Raw genomic sequence first — 19,586 nt, 5'->3', positions numbered from 1 at the left:
GCTTCAGCCAGAGGAAGCTTCCTCAAACTAAACAAATATTCTTTAAAATGAAATTAAAAAGGTATTTTGATGTGAACTTAAGGCCTTTTAGCTGCTTTAAGAGTCTATACTCTGACTGAGCTCAAAAAGCAATGCACATATTTAGTGGGATTGTATTAATGTTAAATAGTCTTCTTCAAACCGTTTCATCTTAATGTTTTTTCCGGTTTTTTTTTTTTAAGTATCAACTTTCCTGACGTCCTAATGAAATGTTTGTCGCATGCTTTTTTTGTGCTTTCAAAATACGACAGAGATACAGTACAAAAGCTCCCTATGTAACCACATCAGTGCTGCTCTGTTCCCAGCAGCTGGTTTTAGGGGGCGGAGTCAGACATTCAACTCCACCCTCCTCCTTCCGAGGGTATGCCTCTTCTGAGATCAATGTTAGAGCTTCATGCTGCTCACTGCAGTGGCTCAATAAATGCAGTATTATGTGAAGATGAAGATGGGAAGGCTGGATAATTCTTCTCTGATCTGGGTCTGTGATGTCACAGAACCCTGAAAATTTGAACGGTTAAGTCAACATGTTTTCAGACAACCCTAAACAAAGTGCTATGGGTGTTCTATGTGTAAATGAATGGTCTCAAGCACAGTTTCTATTTCATAATATGCTGTACAATTTATAATGTTGAAATGAAAACCGTCCAACAAATATGTGGGGTTCTGTGTCCTGCCCGATGACATTTCACATGTCACAGGGCAAGGGGTTGTTCCAACAACCTTCTGGTTATAGGTAAACTGATCCCACCCACTAATCCACAACCATCCCCCATTTAGAGGTATGCCAAAAGAAAATTAAGGTTTCTGATGACGAGTCAAAAAGAAAAGAGAAAGACAAAGATTTATCGAGAGCATGCCAAAGAGTAGCAAAAACTCCTTATCTTCTGCTGACATCTCTAATATACAAATTGGGCACAGGCACAGAGTAAGCCAAGTTAAACTGCAGAAGGGTTTATGCACATGCATGATCACTATCGGTGTTTTTGTTGGCTTAGAAGGAGGGAGAATAACATCTGAAGCCTATTAGACCCCCTGTATTAGAAAAACCCACTCCAGAACCAGACACCCATGCACGCCATCATGAATCAATGAGTCCCTGGTTCAGGCACATCTGAGCTGACAAACCTCTGTCAGCTGTCAGGTTCCATCTCCAAATATTGATCTTTGTCATTTTATTTTCTTGCGCTCTGACACACAGACACTCACAAAACAAAGTCTCATTAGACTCATTACACTGCTGACAGACTTCCCAAGGTATCATTAGATCTCGGCTGTATATTATTGCAGAGTGTCAAATATTTCTGGAATCTGCTGCGTGAACAAAAAGCCATCTGACATCCTCTCACCACTCCCAGTCCTCCTCCTCCTCTCCTGAGTCTTGTATTCCCTATCATACTTTAAATTTGACCTCCATGTAGAGGTCTTGATGAGGTGTGTTTCAGAGCAGAACAATGACTTAAATCCTTTAAAACATTTCTCGCTTTTCAAAATTCTTTCTCATGCATCTGCAAATATTTTTCTTCTGATCCATTTATTGCTAACAATTCATGGCATGTGTGAAATCAGTCATATCTAAAGAGTGAGTGTGAAGATGAAGACAGATGTGCAAAAGGCTAAACACACAGTAGTTGGTCGGTGATCAAAATGCTCCATAACACTGGTCATGTCCTGTGGTGCCACTTTGCTGGTAAAACCCGAGTCTTGTGGAGTGGTGGTTTCGGGTTTTCTGTCATGGATTGCAGTTAAAACCTTCCCTAGAAGTTCATAAATCCCATAATATGAATTCTACGGCCTCAGTGGTCATCTGTGTTTCCATTTAACATTTCAATGTTTCATTTAAATAACTCAACAGATACTGTTCTGTCGTTTCACACGTTATTTTTCAATGGTGACCAATATCTTTGGAGATTGCTCAAACTTTTTCTTTAGAGCATTAATCAGGTCAAATTCGGTCAAAAACGTTTAAGATCAAGTACCTGTTAAACCTATCATGCTGTATATGTACACAACATTGCTGATAATCACACGCTAAAACATTGGAGTATCTGCTTTAAAATCTGCATTTTAGCTAGGGCTGGGGAAAGAGCCAAGGAAAATACAAAACTTTGCTCAGGGACTTTGTCACTGTATTACTTTCTTTTATCGAAGCACATACATGTAAAACGTTATCTGATGTTATATATAATAGCTGTGCTGGCCACATTCTCCAGGGTCCTGGAGAGTGTGGGAGTTTGCCACAGGTTGTTTGTGGAGTTGAAAAGGTATTTCATTGTGTCCATCAGGGTATCCTGTGGGGGGTTCTGGGAGTAAGGGGTACTGGGTCCATTGCTATGGGCCCTCCAGTCCATATACAAATGGAGTGACAGTTTGGTCCACATTGCTGGTATTAAGTCAAATTTGTTCCAGGTGGGAGTTGGACTTCACCAGAGCTGCCTTTTGTCATCGCACACATCAGGAGGGCTGGCTTTTGGGTCAGCGTGCAGAGGGGGTCTGGTTTGATGGTGTTGGGCTTTCATCTCTGCTATTTTGTGGATAATGTGGTCAAGTTGGTGTCCAATAAATGAGCATCATCAGCTCTCACTGGAGGGGTTCACGGCCAAGTGTAAGACTGTAGGGATGACCATTCTGCATCAAGTGGGGGAGTTTAAGTATCTTGGGGTCTTGTTCACAAGTGAGGGAAGAATAAAGTTGGAGGTTGACAGACGGATCACTGCAGCGGCCTCTCTGCTGAGACTCCTGCCCCCTTGACCAGAACCTTGGTTAATATTTGGATACATGGATAGCACCAAAGCAGCTATTTCAATAAAAACCAAATGCACAGGTCTCTACCGAATAGAACCAATTGAAAAATACAACACAGCACATACCTCTTGTCCTGCTGTACATTTAAACTCTCAAACCAAGCAGAGTTAAGAGTTTGTCATAAGAATTTGTCAAGTTCACATAGGGAAAGACGCCTTATAAGCTAAGTATGCTAGCAACAAGTTGCCTGTTTGTACCGTTCCAGCTACTTAATACGTAGCTAATTGTATTAAACAGTAAATGTTGTCAATGCTGTTCCTCTGGCTGCCGTAGCACTGTAGGAGGCCAGATTTCAACTGCATACTTGACAGACTGCCTTTATCTTGTCTTTGACATGTCGTCTTCTTTTCAAGAGCCAGGGATGTGAAGCATCACTGTGGTTGACGTTCACAGCTAACGGGAACGTTCATGGCAGCTACTGAATGACAGCGCTGCTGCTGACAACAAGTGTGACGCTGTGGCAACAGTTCGTTTTTCCTCACAAAGATGATTTATATGGATCAGACATTCACTACAGTAGCTGAAGTAAACTGAACACTGACTGTACATTATATCTTAGCTTTGCCCGAATCAGATTTTTTTTTTCCTCCTCTTTAACTAAAAGTTGTTTTTTTTAAGAAAAGCCACAGTAGTAATCCTGGACATTTAAAGAGAGCAAACTAATTCATCATTTTGTAACTCATGTTAAAACTTTGTAGTAATAAAAAAGAGACCTGCTGCTTCTCCAAGCGAGGAAAAATACTGATGGAAAGAAAAAGTTTCTATTCTGTGAAGCTGACATCATAAATAATGATACACATATTGAACACATGTTCAAAATTTCAAAATCTTTTTTCTTTTAGGCCTCTGACCTCAGTTAAGAGTTTTTATTCTATAAAATGTGCTGTGGGACATGTTTTTATCAATAAAATTACATACAAGACATATTAGTCTTGGTATCAAGTATTGTTTTGATTTTAACTCCAATAATCTTTTAAGACCTTTTAGAAAATATTGATTTCACTGCTATTAGACCTCAGGCAATTATGTTCTCATTGTTTAAACATTAAAAAGATGCATGCAGACATGAACAGTGGGGCTTAATATGTGATGACAGAGTAAATCCAGTAATTTTCAGCTAATTCCTCTTCGTCACTGGAGATGTACTTTTTACCCACATAAGACATATTTCAACACAGCCAGACTTGTGTCAGTTTGTGATAACATTAGAAGTGAGGTGACCATCTCACTGGGACGTTAACTTGTTTCCTTCTCTGAGCTGGTCTTTCATTATCATCTATGTCCCATCTACACATTGCTATTCTTTTCCTTTCTCTTGCTCACAGTCCAAAAATGCACAGAGTGACATCCTGAAGACATCTTCTCCCAGTGTTGTCTCAAGACCCCCATATAGTTCCTGTTACCCGATCGTCCCAGTTGAATCAATTAAAACGCCGCGGAGGACTGTTACCTCATCACCTTGAACCTCAACCTCCTATCCCATTTCGTCATCTCTCCCTCTTAAATTTATCTCCTTGCATCCGGCTCTCCTGCTCAGTCCCTTATTTTCTCTATCCATTTTCCTGTTTTTCTTCCTTCAGCATTTTCACCACACTATTAAAACATCTCATGTCTTTATTAAACACGCATATAAAGGATTCCCTGTGCTGGTGGAAGAAATAAATCAGCCCTTGGAGTTAATAGCTGTTTGAGCCCATTTTGGCAGTGGCTCCAGATCAGCTCTGGCAATGAGCCATGCCTCGCAGAAGAAGATCTCTGAGGACGATCAAGAGGAGGTGATCTGCCTTAGGTTGGGAAAGGTGTAAAGCCATGTAAAAGTTACAGTTAGAAAACTTTCTCTATGAAAGGAGACAGCACTGCGTCTTCTCTTACTAGAGGTTAACGACTCCAAAGGCACAACAGAGAATCCTCAGCGAGGTAAAGAAGAACCCATGAGTAACTGTACGGCTTGAAAACATCACTGAAATAGACAAACAGATCATACTTAAGTCACGGAACAGGGTGTCCAAGAACATTGACGAAGGTGCTGCTCTCCAACAAAGAACATCGCTACATGCCTGAAATTCCGGCACAAACAGGTCACATCCTACCGACATCAACACACCAACCCGACGGTGATGTATGATGGAAGGAGCAGATGATTTGGACTTGCTTCGCTGCCTCAGTGCTTGAACTACTTCTCATCAGTTAACAAATCTACTAAAGACAGGGTAACATCAGGGTAGCAGTCCACCTGCTGAGACCACGTGGAAGTTGGGGAATGCAGCAGGATGATGACCATATGTATTGAAGTAAATCCAACACAGAATGGTTTTTCAAACGGAAACTGCCTTTTGCAGTGGTGCAGTGAGAGTCTAGTCATGAACCCCGTGGGGTTGCAGTGGAACGACCTCGAGAACCATGAACACCAGACATCCTATAAATGTGCCCGAGCTGACGCAAGCCTGTAAAGATGAATTCCTCCTGACCGTAGAAGTCTGATCCAGAGCTGCTGAAATCCTTATGCAGTCATTGTTTCCAAAAGACGGTTTAACCAGGTATTAACTCAATTTACTTTTAATTACATTTCCCTCCAGCACTGAGTTTTTTTAAGGCTGTGTCAATGAAGACACAAAAAATTATGTTATCAGCTGGAGCACATTGTATTTGTTATTGTGACTAAGATGAAGATTAGATCACATTTTAGGAGAAATTAATGCAGAAAAACACTAAATTCCACAGGGCTCGTGTAAAGTAGTGGTTCATTCCTCAGTTTATCATGTACATTGAAGAGAGTACAATGTTCCTCACTGATTTTTACTCTTGGCCTTCAGTCTTCTTCATTCTTCCAATTATTTACTTTACTTGCAACTTCAAATTTCTTCAAATGGGATGAGTTCATGAATATAAAGATATAAGATTATGAAAAAAGCAGAAGAAAAGAAGAAAGGAAGAAAAAAAAATCTAGATTAAATTTAAAATAGATTTTTTTTATGGAAGTAGTTGACTGTCTTTTTCTTTTATTAACATAAAATCTGGCTTTAGTTATGGCAACATAAGAAGCTGAAAGCCTTACAGCTGAAAAAACTACTTGGCAGCACTTTGCATGCGTTAGTGCATCTGTTTGTTTCTGAGCTGATATAGAGAGATTTTCCTCTGGTATCAGTTAGCTGCAGTATTCGTGTGTCTCTCAGCTGCTGTTTAATTGACACATTAGTCCACAGAAGAGGCCTTTATAATCTGCTCCTCATTTCAGCAGCTCCAGTGGAACTAATTGATTGCTGGAATAGAGAGCGTGCTTGTTTCTTAGTGTGTGTGTGTTGTGTGTGTGTGTGTTTGCTGTGTAATATGCTTGCATTTAAGAGGATTCCCATTGCCGCCTGCCTGCTCCCCTGTCACTTTACTTTGCTTCTGAGCCAAAATGTCAAATGGCAGAACAATGAAATTACATAAAAAGACACAAAGATCTTCTTTCTATGTGAAAGTTTTTTTTTCTGTTATTTTTTGTTTTCAATGTTGGTATCTCGATGAGGGTCCATACGAAATATACAAAGCATGTGGTGATTTATTAAAAAGAAAAACCTAAAAGAAACAAAAACTTACACTATTTATCTGCTCAGCCAGAGAAAAGGGGCCCTGGATAGCTCAGTAGGATGAGGCAGCGACATTTACAGACAAGAAGGATGGGATGTTACTGCCTCAAGCTGGGTCAGCAAAACTCTCAATAAAACACTGGACGAGGCATCCATCATCTCGGCTCCGGGGCTCAGCATGCACTCGCTGGACTGAGACATGTGAAGGCCAGGATCAACATTGGTTGAGGAAGGACAAAGTTTTCAGTGCGATATGTTTAAAGCATCAAATATATTACAGCTGGCAATGTCATTTATACATACCTTAACCTGAAATGAGTCAATCAGAATTGGTTTATTCTTGGCTGATTGGGCGAGTTTGATCTGATTAATGATCTGCCAATAGTACATCTGATAGTTAACCTGACCAGTAAATTGCATTAGTACCGGTCCTGACCACAGGAGGGCACCGGTGCCTGGGACTACTTGATCGGTGCTTGATCATCCCCACTCATTAGCACAATGTTCTCATCTAGACCTGGAAGAGTTTAAATGCTCCAAAATAATACTCTAATTAACCCTTTCAGAATCCCAGGACACAACCATAGTTATACGGGTTGGAAATGGACCTCAAAAAAGGGATTGCAACAAGCTACATCAGCATTCAAATATGCTGAGATTGTGGGCCATGTCCAGCAGGGAAGAGGAAGTTTGGGCCTACGTTAGGAAAGACTACTGTGGATCAAGGCAACCCGTCAGAGCAACAAAAACTGGTGACCACGACGTCCAGCACCAGGAAGAGGCCACAAGATGTGCAAAGGTTGTCTCACAAGCTTGGCAGGGGCAGTGGATGAAATGGGAAAGCACAGAAAAAAGGAAAATCAGTTGGAAAGATCTATGAAAAATGGAAACAAGTAGGATCAGCTTCCTGCTGAGAACGCTGTATGATGTTCTTCTTTCGCCCACAAATCTCCACCAGTGCCTGGGCAAAAATCCTCCGCACCCTTTGTGCTCAACTCCTGCAACGCTCAGGCACATCGTCACTGGATTCAAACTGAGCCTCTCTCAAGGCAGATACAGTTGGAGGCACAACCAGGGGCTGGAATCCCTGGCCACAGCTTTCGAGGCAAAAACAACATCCATCAACCCCTAGAATGGGTATGGGAAATCCTCGCAGATGTACAGTAGGGCAACACGCTCACAATTCCTCCGCAAACAGTCACCTCCAGCTTAAGGATCAGACCTGGTACTCTGGTCCAACGCTTTGCATACCGTCTATTTTATATAACTGACCGTACCACAGGACCATGCCACAGATAAGGCCTATGAGAGGGAGATGCTGCCCTACACAGAGCTAAAGGCAGAGACAGAACACTGAGTAGAATGACGCTCAGTAGAGGTTTGCTACCGGGACTGCATTGCAACTTCTACTGTCAAACTCCTTAACGAACTGGGGATTTGCGGCCAAGTCCTGCACCACACCATCAAAGATATATCCTGAGTGCTGCAGCCAGTGGGCGCTGATCAGGATGAAAGACCGCTAGCCTCTATTGGCAGACGTCATCTGAATCTAATGTTGTGCTGAAGGCCTTCAAGTTAAATGGGATCATGTATTATGCTTCAAAAAGTGACTTTTTTGTAAACACAGCAGATCTGTATGCCCATAATGTGATCAAAAGTGGTATTACTACATAGAGTGGCTTTAATACAACACTTAGATTAGATTAGATTCGATTAGATTGTCCTTTATTCATCCCTCAGTGGGGAAATTCGCTTTGTGCAGCAGCAGTACACACAACACTCACATGCAGCTAAAGGATAAAAAAGTAAAAAATATATAATTACTAAATATAAACAGTATATACAGTGGAATGAAAAGAAAAGATGCTGAGTATTGCAGCTGTCATATCATCCTCAGCAAGTAGCCAAGTCACAGACAAGTTTAAGGACACTTAAGAAAGAAAAAGAAACACATTTTATTCTCAAGTCTGTTTTAGGCTTCACCATCAACTCGGCGCAAAGGGAACACTGTGACCTCGAAGTTCTGCATTGACGTCTATTCGTCACAGAGTACCCACAAAGTAGTTGACAGCCTAAATGCTTGAGGGTGTTGAGTTTCAGAGGGATCTTTCATGAACTCACATGAGTTTTTACTTCCAGGATTCACTTTTCTATGAGAAAGGGTATTGTTGGAGTTGGAACGGATGGACGCGGAACAGCAAACGCAAATGTGGCAAATGTTGGACTGTAAATGAAAAAGACGTTGTGCGAGGAAGTGTTCTGTGCGCCCTCTGAACAAGTCCAGTAGAGGCCAGAACAAAGCAGACAAGTGAAGTATTGGAAAATGGTACCGTGCAGTGGGCCAATCACAGCCCTTGTGGTCTGCATTACATTGACGTGTAGTCAGAAATGTTTGGAGGTGTATATTAGGCCACACGCGGGGGGCGGGGGCTGGTTGGGGGGCTTGCGGCCACCGAGAGGCTCTGCATTGTGACATCAATTTGACAGAGAAGCATAAATCACGCTTAACCACAGCCTGTTTGTGAGGTACTTGCACATTTCAAATTCATTTGCAGGCCCTACAAGATTCTCATTTCCTCATGCATGTCAAATTATAAGGAGAAAATCACTTTATAAATTACAAGACTGGTGAAATGGATGAACTGGGACCTAAATTTGATTAAAGCTCTTGTTAGTTCTTACTGTAAGTATTTGGCAAAAGCGCGCAAAAATTGAAGATTCCCTGAAAATGTCTCTTATAAAACTTGAAAACTAAGACGAATAGTGTCCAACGTCTCGAGGACAGCTGGGAGGGAATCTTCAATTTTCAGGGTGCGGCAGAGTGCGGAGAAGTTAGACAAACAGATTTTTGGGACTTGAACTCTGCTTTGTGAGGGTCTGCTGCTTTGATTTGTAAAGCTTGTGTTAAAACAAGCATGACTGCTGAGGACATTGAGGTTGGTTTTGGCTTGATCTTTAACACACACACACACACACACACACACACACACACACACACACACACACACACACACACACACACACACACACACACACACACACACACACACACACACACACACACACACACACACACACACAGGTTCTGTGTGTGGGTAATCAAAATGACAGACTATCAAAGCCACATTGTTGGGACTTGAACCTTCAACCTCTCCTTCTCAAAGGGACCAGTGTCTTCCAGCCTCCAGGTTAGCTCCTCTCTTCTCTTTATCCATCTATCTGTCAGTCTTCCACCGCTCTCAATTTCCTCTTGAGTCTTTCAGCGGCCTGTCTTTTCCTTTCCTCTTCACCCCCCACCCCCCGTCTCTTTCTCTCTCCACCACCATGACTACTTTTATCTACACTCCAATGGCATTCTCATCTCAGGCTCCATCTTCCTCTCTTCTACTTCTGTATTCAGTGCTGGGTCATTTGGCTTCCACAAATCTCTTTCTCTCCTTTTTTGCACCACCAACTTCACTCCATCCATCAGCTCATTGATTCCTGCCAGCATTAAAGGAACATGCTTTAATTCAGTTCAGACTTGCAGGACTTGGACACCTCGACCTTTCGGGCATCAACGCCGCGTTTATCTGGATTTGCTTTGCCCCTGCCCTGATCCATTTAATCCTGCAGGCATTTATCAGCCGATCCTTGGACTGTAGTGGACGGGGCGTGGCGTTCGATTTATCTCTCGGGATTAACTAGTAGATGCTTATTGAGACAGTTAGTCCAAACGATTTACACTTTGTTTTAAAACTTTTTGAACCAGCAAATTCCTGAGGGTTTATGTTCAAAAAGTAGCCCCCTGTGTTTATATCTGGGGGAGTTTTTATTCTCACAAGATGAACTCATCAGTCAGTTTGATTAGTTTAAAATCAGGACAAATGGGTTTCACAGAGCAGCTACTAGTTTTCTGTTTCAAACTCCCAACCTTCTACTTTGAAAGTAGTATTTATTTTTACTTCTTACAAGATTAGATTAGACCAAAAAACATCTGCAAAAAACATCTGCATACAGTATATTGAAGAATAAATGTACTTAATCGACTATATAAACAGTTTTTTGCCTTAAATTCAACTACCTCGGTTTTATGTTGATGGAGAACAAAACTGGAACTTTCAAGTAAAATGTAAGCTTTGTTTAAAGTCTGCTTTGGTTATGAGCGTCACTTCATTCCTTTGATAAGCAGGGAACGCTGCCAGCTGTGGGGTTTATTCTTGATCAGCATGAGAAGTTCCAGTTCAGTCCCAAAAACAAACAATTCAAGGACACATTTTTTTCTTATCACAAGAGTCCATCTGGTGCTGTCTCTGCCCTTTTTGTTTCTTTGTCTCTATATTCTGCGTTATTGTGTCTTTTTTTATCTGTTACTTTCATTCACTCATTCTCTCCTGCTTTTTCTTTCCCAAACATCACAAAAATATGACATTTAGGAATAACAGCCATTTGACCAAAGTAGCATAATTGTAACTATAAGGATCATGTTTGTTACTTGGATGTGGGTGTATGGTGTGTCACATTTGGACGCCACCAAACTCCCTCCCTGGAGAAGCCTTGTCAGGCCTCCCCAGCAGCTTCCTTCAGCTGCTGCACATTTGTGTCCAGGAACTGGAAAGCTGCTCTGCTGGGATGAGATCAGATGACTGACCTATAGCCATCGAAGAATATTTCACCTCTTTGTCTTTTTACAAGTTGCCTTTACAGTATGTTTATGGTCTTTATCCATCTGGACTATAAAGTGGCGTTCCGTCACTTTTGAAGCATTTGACCGAATGTGAGCAGAGTGCAGCAGTGATGTCATCAATAAAGGCCAGTCAACCCGTCCCAGCAGCAGCCCCACATGCATCCCAAACCATGTTTGACACATGATGTGGTCTGTTTTGGATCATTAGCTGTTTGTTGTTTCCTCCTCCAGACCTTTCTCATTTTTCTTGGTTTCATCTCTCCACATAATCTGATTCCAGGATATCTGAGCCTTTTTAGACGTTTCCTGGTAAAGTTTATTCGGGCTTCCCTGTTTTTGAGCCTTGCTAGTGGCTTGTTGTGAACCCTCAATGTGAAGACATCTCTTCATTGTGCAGTTTGCCAGTCATACGTCTACTTTCTTCAGAGTATTATTGACGTCTGCTGATGTTGTAAAGGGTTTTTCTTAATCAAGGAAAGGATTCTGCATCCTTAATGTATGTTTTTTTCCAGACCTTTGAAAGTTGGTGAGCTCCCTAGTGCATTCATTCTTTATAAGACTGGTGATTTGCTTAGATATTTATGTTTGTTTATTTTTTTATTTTTCAGCCTTTAGTGGCCTATTTCACTTGCTCTTCTTTACAGTCAATTGATCAAATACTTTTTCCTTAGAATGGCTGGGATTCCTAAATGGAAGAACTATATTTTTTTTTTATATTTTTTTAATTAAAGCCGTAAGTCTCCAATTTGATCACATCTTCATTGTTTTATTTAAAATCCATTGCGATGGTCTATAAGAGGAAAAAATCTGAAAAAACACCTGTTCAAAACCTTGCGGACATAAGCGCCTTTCTTCCGCTCACTCCAGCCTCCCTCTCATCCGTTCTCTCTGTTCTGACTCTGTTATTTCCTGCTCATTATAATCTCTCGAGCATTTATCATCAATGCTTCCGTCCCCCGTCACTAATTTTTCCCTCGGCGTCTCGTCTGTGATCCTGCCAGGTCAACATCTGAGAGCCGTTACGCGCCGGCTGCCGCTGACATCCACAAGTGACACGTTGAAACAATTAGATGTCTATAAAAGCTCTCTGTGTGACAGCCAAACTCTGTAATAGTCACACACACACACACACACGAACACACACACACGTTCCTGCAGCTCAGCAGACACAGTAACATTTCTTGTTTCAGTGTCTTCTCCTTAGAAAACAAGAACCTATGAATCTGCTTCCGCGCCTCAACACACCCAGATCCGTCTTCCTGTTTGCCTCTCATATATACAAGATACACACGTGGAGTGTGTTTCCTCTGTCAGCATCGTGTCTCCGTAGCCTGCGAACTGACTACACACACGGCTGAGTGTTTAAAATCATTACTGTGATTGTTTTTTGAAATAAAACGACAGCTTTCAGCACTGCAGTTATCACTCGGCTTCTGTATTGCAGCAAATATCCTGCAAGCAAAACAACAGATGTCGGCTCACAGTTTCTTTTGGCATGTGAAAAAATTGAGTGTCTAGATTTGTTTATATTTGAAATAAGATAATGAAATGAGTTTGAACATTGATTAGACTGCATTACCTGAGCTGTATAAGTGTCAAATTATGAACTAATACATGTTTAGGCTGACATGTTAGGTTTTCTACTCCGTTCTCTTTTAACAAAAGTAAAAGCGGGTAATTTTAAGTTACAGTTGGCAATATTGAGACACAAAGTTACATTAAAGCTTGTCAATTAAATTTGAGCTCACAACTGAGGTTCATAAACATAACGACTTTAACATAGACCACATTCTTACTATTTCTACATTCTCTTTCTTTTATGGATCATTCTTAACTGTTGCTGGTGTAAACTTCAGAGACTATATATTTTATTTGAAACAGACATGTGAAAATCAAACACATGTAAACCATCACTAAAACACTGAAAAGTCTAAACGTCTTTTTTTGCTTTCAAATATTCTCACAACTCTATACATCCCTGTTTAAGGGAGAACAAAAAAGCATGAGAAACAAGTCAGTGGGCCTTGCACTAAGCCCTCAAGTTTCGCTCTATTGTTCAGCCTTTTCTTTCTTTTTCTGATGTGGGTTTTAGATCAGATCAGAGGTCTGGGAGCACTTCAGCTGAACTTCAGAGAACCAGGAGAGCCTGCACTGAACGAGCCATTACACGATCCCTTGCAGGAAAGATGGATGGAGATGGATCGCGACCGGACAAAGAAAAGAGCTGAGAGATGACGGGGCCGAGAGACGCCCTGCATTCCTGCAGCTCCAGCCTCTCCAGCTGACTCCTGGTGACGGTTCGGCCCGCCTGGCCTGAGAACGACTAACATCCGTCAGTATGTGCATCCGGGCACCGCCGACTGAGAAAATAAACTCATTAATTCACAGGCTGTAAGCAAAAACAAACAGACCCTTTCACTCCAAAAACGCCTGCAATCTGATTAAAACAGGGCACCGATGTGAGCCTTTGTGTTTACAAGTGCCCCCCGCCTCAACGGGACAAAGTGAATATTGTATTGGACAGAAAGTGCGTGTCTGAAGTTGGTGTGAGAGCATACGAGTAAACAAAGATGGAATAAAAGAAGCAGGGGAGCAGAGGACAAAAAACACAGAACGCATGAGACAGAATGATGCATGATGGGAGATTTGTATCCATAAATGTAGCTCAATTGAACACTCATTACAAACAAGCACCTGATGACACGCATGGACACAGATGCTGCTACTGTTGTGGCGGGCACCGTTATTGACAAGTTAGATTTAGACAGAATTAGAAACTGTGATATTTGGTAAACACTGTTGTTTTTTGGATAAATGACGTGACAAGACAGCAAATATAACCAGAAACAAAGAGAACGTGATAAATGTGGGGTTATGTTTTCCAGGCCCTGGGATAGCGACACAAAAGCATATGATGACGCTCCCGCCGCCGTGCTTTACTGCTGCGATGACGTTGATAAATTGTGCCCTTTCAGCATCACAGAGATGCTGGGCATTCGTCCTAAACACTTTCCTTCCCTTCACACAACATCTTCACAGTAGCGTTGCAGACCGCCAAGGTGATTTTTAGAAAACCTGAGGCCCACAGCAGTGCTGTTTTGGAGAGAAGTCCTCAGTGGTTTTCTGCCAAGGACAAGTCAGCATGTTAAATGACTTGCGTATGTTACACTCATGAGCAGAAATGGTATCCAGCTCCAGTGATGTCTGCAAAACCTTAACTGTTACTCCTGGGTTCTTCTTTACCTCAGCGCTGTCTCCATTGTGTCTTCTGGGTCATCTTGGCTGTGCGCCCCCCTTTAGACCTAAACTACGTCTATTTGCATACAGTTTGTCTAATAGTGGACTTACTGATGCCTAAGGACTTTAAATTCCTTCGTGTCCCTCTCCTCCATCGTGCAGATCACCCAGAGATCCTTTTTTTGCAAATCATGCTCCACACCAGCTCCTTCTTATAAAGAGCAAACTTAAAGTGTCTTTTTCCAGTCCTTCCAAACGCATTTCATCAACTGAGCTACACGTGAACAAACAACTCTAATAAGCTTATTATAAGGTTATTAGTCTGAGGGTTCACCAGCACTGTGGATGTTTAAAGTCTGTGTTCAATTTCACAAATGGAGTTATAACTCTTTCTCTGTTATCAGATTACGAACATTATGTTTGTCTACTTTTGTGACGTAAATTACATTTTATGGTAAATTTACTGCGGAAAAACCAGTTAATTCCAAAGGCTCAAATACTATTTTTTGTTTTTATATCTGGTTCTGCAGGCCAGAAAAGGGACTTATCCTAACAGATTTTAATACTCTTTTAAGTGAAATATCAAGAGCAGCTAGGGTGAAAATAGGCGTTTTCCTGCTTTAACCTCTACTCGCTAATTCATTGAAATTAGATAATGACAGCTTTTCCTGTCCCTAAATGACTTCTCCATCCTCCTGGTTGTACAAACACCCTCTGGGTGTATGAGGAACACAATATAAGGAGGTGATGGAGGAAGTGCAGCCAATTTTGGGGGGAAAAAAAGAAAGAAAGCTATCTGAGTGAGGAACTGAAAGAGTGAGGGGATGAGACACACGGAGAGGTGAGAAGAGATTTACTCGTGAAGATAAGAACGGGGAGACTTAAATCTAGCAGGAAATTATGTACAAGAGGATAAACTGTGAGGTCAAATTTGAGGTCATGCAGACAGGAAGAAAGAAACTGTGAGGTCACTAATGAGAATCTTAGAAAGAAAATCCTTCCCACAGCTCACAGTCCTCATGATGCACAAGCCCAGGGTTTCTGATCACAAGTTAGAAAGATAAATGTTTTATAAGGTTCTGTTTGTTGCTCCTTCACAGTTTTGTAAGAGAAGCTTTGTCTGAGAAAATTCTAGTTAGGGGCGCTACTTTCTCCCTCTTGTTGTGTTTGCAAAGGGCCTGACTCTGTTTGCTCCATAGCAGAAGCCTCCACACCCCCGCTACTACTGAAATGTGCTGGAGAACTTCTTGTATTTGGTATTTGGGGACTAAAAATGTCACCTAATAAAATCTGCTGGAAGGACAAGCAGTATAAATATGTTCATAATCAAGAAAGGAAAGGAAAAAGAAACAGGAATGAGGGTGGGGTGTTGGATTTGGTTGATTTGGTTTCTTTATGCTGCAAATCCAACAGACGTGCTTCTTTGGCTCTGCGCCTCAGTTTGAACACATCACTATTCGGCTTTGCTGCTGAATTCATAACTTTAATGACAACAGAAGCTTGTCAAAATCCACTTAGTCCCACGCTGAAATGTAAGCGCTTCTCGATTAACAGCTGGTGGCGCCAGCTGTTAACCAGCAGATGAAGTAATAAGGTGATGTCATTAAAGAGCAGCAGTGGAACCACACACTGGAAAATGACATGGAAATTGGGATGAAAATGGGTCCCCATGTTTGGTTAAATCCAGCTGTTTTTAATGCAGGTGAATGGTAGTGATTTTAACGATTATGCGATGTGACTGCTGTCAGCTCAAGTAATTACCATCAGCCTTGTAATACAGGTCAATGCGCATCAAAAAGTAATAAAGAATTTACATAACATCCTGATGGAAAACCTTTTTCCTGCACTAACATTAAAATTGGCATGTTTTTCTTTGCCTCCCACTGTTCGTTTCTGCAGCCCCGTTCAGACCTTTGGTCTGAAACACTTTCTCTATAGCTCCTGTCTCTTTAAGCCCTCCTGTCTGTCAAAAGTGCTTGTCAGAGGTTTTCCAAAGAGGCAATTCTGCAGAGCAGACATATGTGTTATAGGCAGAGAGTAGAAAAACCATGAAAGGCGTAAAAAAAACTGGACAAACCCTTTGTGATGTGACCCATAGGTTTCTAAAGAGTGGATTTGAAGCCCATTTTTGGACCACCAGTTTTGAAAGAACTGGCCTGAAGCCATTTAGTAGAAAAATGGATAAATGTCCAATGGACAAAATAACACAAGTCCCACAGACAGTTGGTACTAGCCCAGTGCTACACTAAAATGCAATTTAACATTTCCTCACACTGAATCTGATTGAGTCTGTCCATCCATCCTTGTTTCAGATACTGCTATCAAAACAAAAACTCAGGCTACAACTGTCTAAACCAAAACCAGGACTGCCGGCACACTGGCCAACCTGCACCAGAGCTACAATGGCCATCTGTCACTAGCTGGATAGCAGAAGCTGGCCGAGGTCTGGCCAGGTGACCGCAGCAGCTGGCAGCAGCTGCTGCTGGACCAAATCCTTCCAGACCCTTCCGGGTCGGCATGACAGGCTCTGGTGAGGAAGAAGAGCGAAGGCTGCTCTGCCTGCCAGCTAGCGACCAGCTGCTGGGTTGATCCCTGGCCGAAGGCCTCGAGGTGGCTGGCGGCAGTTGCCCGGATCGAAGACTGCTTCAGCTGTCATCTCAGTCCACAGTTAGCAGTTTTGAGGCCAAAATGTAAAACAGTAAGTAGTTTATATTATAACAATATAATGCTGCCTTCACTCAAAATAAAGAAATAAAAAATGTCAACCCATTCCTGTGGTCAGGGAAGTAAAATGTATCTACAGGAACTAAAGATTTTTTTTTTTTTAAGGCAAGTTTGTAGTGTTAAACTGAATTTTTACAAGGGGTCAAATAGAAACTGACTCACTTATGGAGTCATCCCCCAGTGGTCACTCGAGAAACTGCATATTTTGCCACTTCCCCTGAGGTGTCTGTGTGGCTAACTGGTTGTAACCCCTTAAAAACAGGAATATCAGACGTTTGAGCACTTTCTTTGGTCTGGATTTACTTCAGGCAAGCATGTACTAATGTAGAAAAGACAAGGGAATGTGCCTTGTACAATATTAACTTTTAATTCATAATCCTCTGTAGAACATTATAATAAGCAAAAGTTCAGTGACGTGACCAGTAATTTTCAACACCATCCCTCCAGCATTTCCACATGAGACATCACCTACGTGCAGAGTTTTCACATCCTCCACATTATTGCTCTATTCGTGTTGCACAACAGCTCGGTCTCTGTCTCCCAGCTGAGCGGGGCTCATTTCCAGACCAGCCAACAGGAAGCTTAATAGGCTCAGATGCAGACTTTTCTCCTGAAAACTGAACAGGAGGAAATCCTGTGTGATATCTAGCGCTGATGATGACGATGATTGCAAAACTGCTCTAGGGTGAATGAAACAATGAGTCCAGCTTGGCAACAGCAGTCAATATTACTTAAACACACACTCTGCTGCCTTATTATCTTTAAACTTGAATGAGTCATGACCAGCAACTGGAGACTCCTGGACACAGGGGGCATGTGAACCGGCCAAAAATACACTCTATATGGTAATAACTCCCCTTTGGTAAGATATCATGATGTTAGGGGAAAATGCCAATAATCTATAAGAATCTCACAAGAGTCCTACTAACAGCAAAACCAGTATTGCTTAAAGCATGAAAAAAGATATCTACATTTAAACAATGTGAAATATGTTAACTTATAGGTCCTCCAAAACAAAGCAGCGCTTCCATGTCTGCAGTAATAAAACATGTAGCACTTTAACTGATTATAATGGTGCATGCTGCCAAAGTATTTGGTTGCGGTTGTCGTTCCTAATAAAGGCTGTATAATGAGACGGTCGTACCGGTGATGTGACCGCAGAGGTGCAGCTCTGCCAGAACCTCCTCTCTCCTAAAACACATAAACCCCAGAAACAGTAGCCAAAACACAGAGACCCAGATTAAACGCTTCCAGTGCGGACCACCTCGCGAGAGAGAGAGAGAGGGAATAAGGGGGGAAAAGAAATTAAAAAAAAGCTCGAGTGGGGTGTGAAGTTGACGTGTTCACATAAGAAAACAAACTTACAGGCTGCTGTGTTTTTTAGTGAAGCAATGACTCCGGATAAATGTTTCTTATAAGAGTCAAGACTCATTAGTGCCACCTGCGCACAAGTGCGCGCAGAAAAGCAGACATTCCGAGCATCTCTGTGACTGCGAGGATGGATTTAAAACACATTACCTTTGTAGGACAGTCTCAGCCGCGGCACGTTTATCTTGGTGGCAGAGATGGTGCCAATAATAATCATGTTGAAGAAGAAAAGTCCAAATCCCATCTTCTGAGAAGATGCCATAATGCTTTGAGAAAAAAAAATGAGTCTAAATTTCCAAAAGTGAGACAATATTGTCAAGGATTTTGATCGTTGTGATCAGAGCGGCCACATCTGAAGGTGCAGGTTAAGGTTCTCCGAGCTCTGCCCGGACCGCTGAGGAGGAGACTCACTTACTCACAGGACTTCAGGAGTTCACTTCCAGCAGCAGCCGCACAGAAGTCTGCTCCTAGAAGTCTGCTCCTGCCTCGCACAGAGGGAGACAGAGAGAGAGCGATACCACGCCTTTCCACTGAGGAGAAGGAGAAACTCGCCCCCCTTAAACCTGAATTATGGTCTGCGTTAAATCGACGCAGAGACTACGGCGTAGGGTACGCGTTGGTGTAACGCGGAACCATAAATCAGCCTTTACGCAAAACTAAACCAGGTGCACCTGGTTGAGTGCACTCGGGAATGATTCACGACACGATGTCATCATCTTTTACAAGTAAAGTAAATTTAGCAACAAATAAAACTCAGCAGAAAAACTCGAATAGACAGTAAAATCCATTGTGCTTAAATGTCAACTCCACCTCTCTCACCCACAACACATAAAAACACTTGCAATGCAGATGTGTTCAACTTGTAATAATTCCTATACAGCTGGAATACAAATTATAAGCAACAGATAATGAAAATGCGTGTGTTAAGAGGTGGAATTTGAGTATGTGTTGATGGGTCCATGGTAAGCTTATGAAAACAGAGAGCAGAACAATGTGGAAACATTGTTCCTGATCTCAGAACTCCGATTATAGCATTTCATTTTATAAGTTACAATGAATATTAGGAGGAAATTTGATTTTAAACATCCGTTTGCACGCACCACTTTAAAACAAATGTGTATTCCAGTATGTGGTGTAAAATTATGGAACTCCTTAACAACTGATTTAAAGGATTGTAA

At 41.8% G+C, this 19,586-nt stretch overlaps 1 protein-coding gene across 1 annotated transcript in view; it reads right to left on the bottom strand.

The window, feature by feature from the left end:
• Positions 1-18,888, bottom strand: part of sema3bl (sema domain, immunoglobulin domain (Ig), short basic domain, secreted, (semaphorin) 3bl) — a 102,628-nt gene extending 83,740 nt beyond the window's left edge. The window contains exon 1 of the mRNA XM_061736603.1: positions 18,559-18,888. Within this exon, the coding sequence (XP_061592587.1) occupies positions 18,559-18,670 (112 nt within the window). The 5' untranslated portion in view covers positions 18,671-18,888. The remainder of the gene's footprint in view (positions 1-18,558) is intronic.
• Between the last annotated feature and the right edge of the window lie 698 nt (positions 18,889-19,586).

Source organism: Cololabis saira, chromosome 12, assembly GCF_033807715.1.
Source record: "Cololabis saira isolate AMF1-May2022 chromosome 12, fColSai1.1, whole genome shotgun sequence".
Classification (NCBI taxonomy): Eukaryota; Metazoa; Chordata; class Actinopteri; order Beloniformes; family Belonidae; genus Cololabis; species Cololabis saira.
Note: the sequence above shows the minus strand (reverse complement) of the source record. Positions and strands in the feature narration are given on the sequence as shown.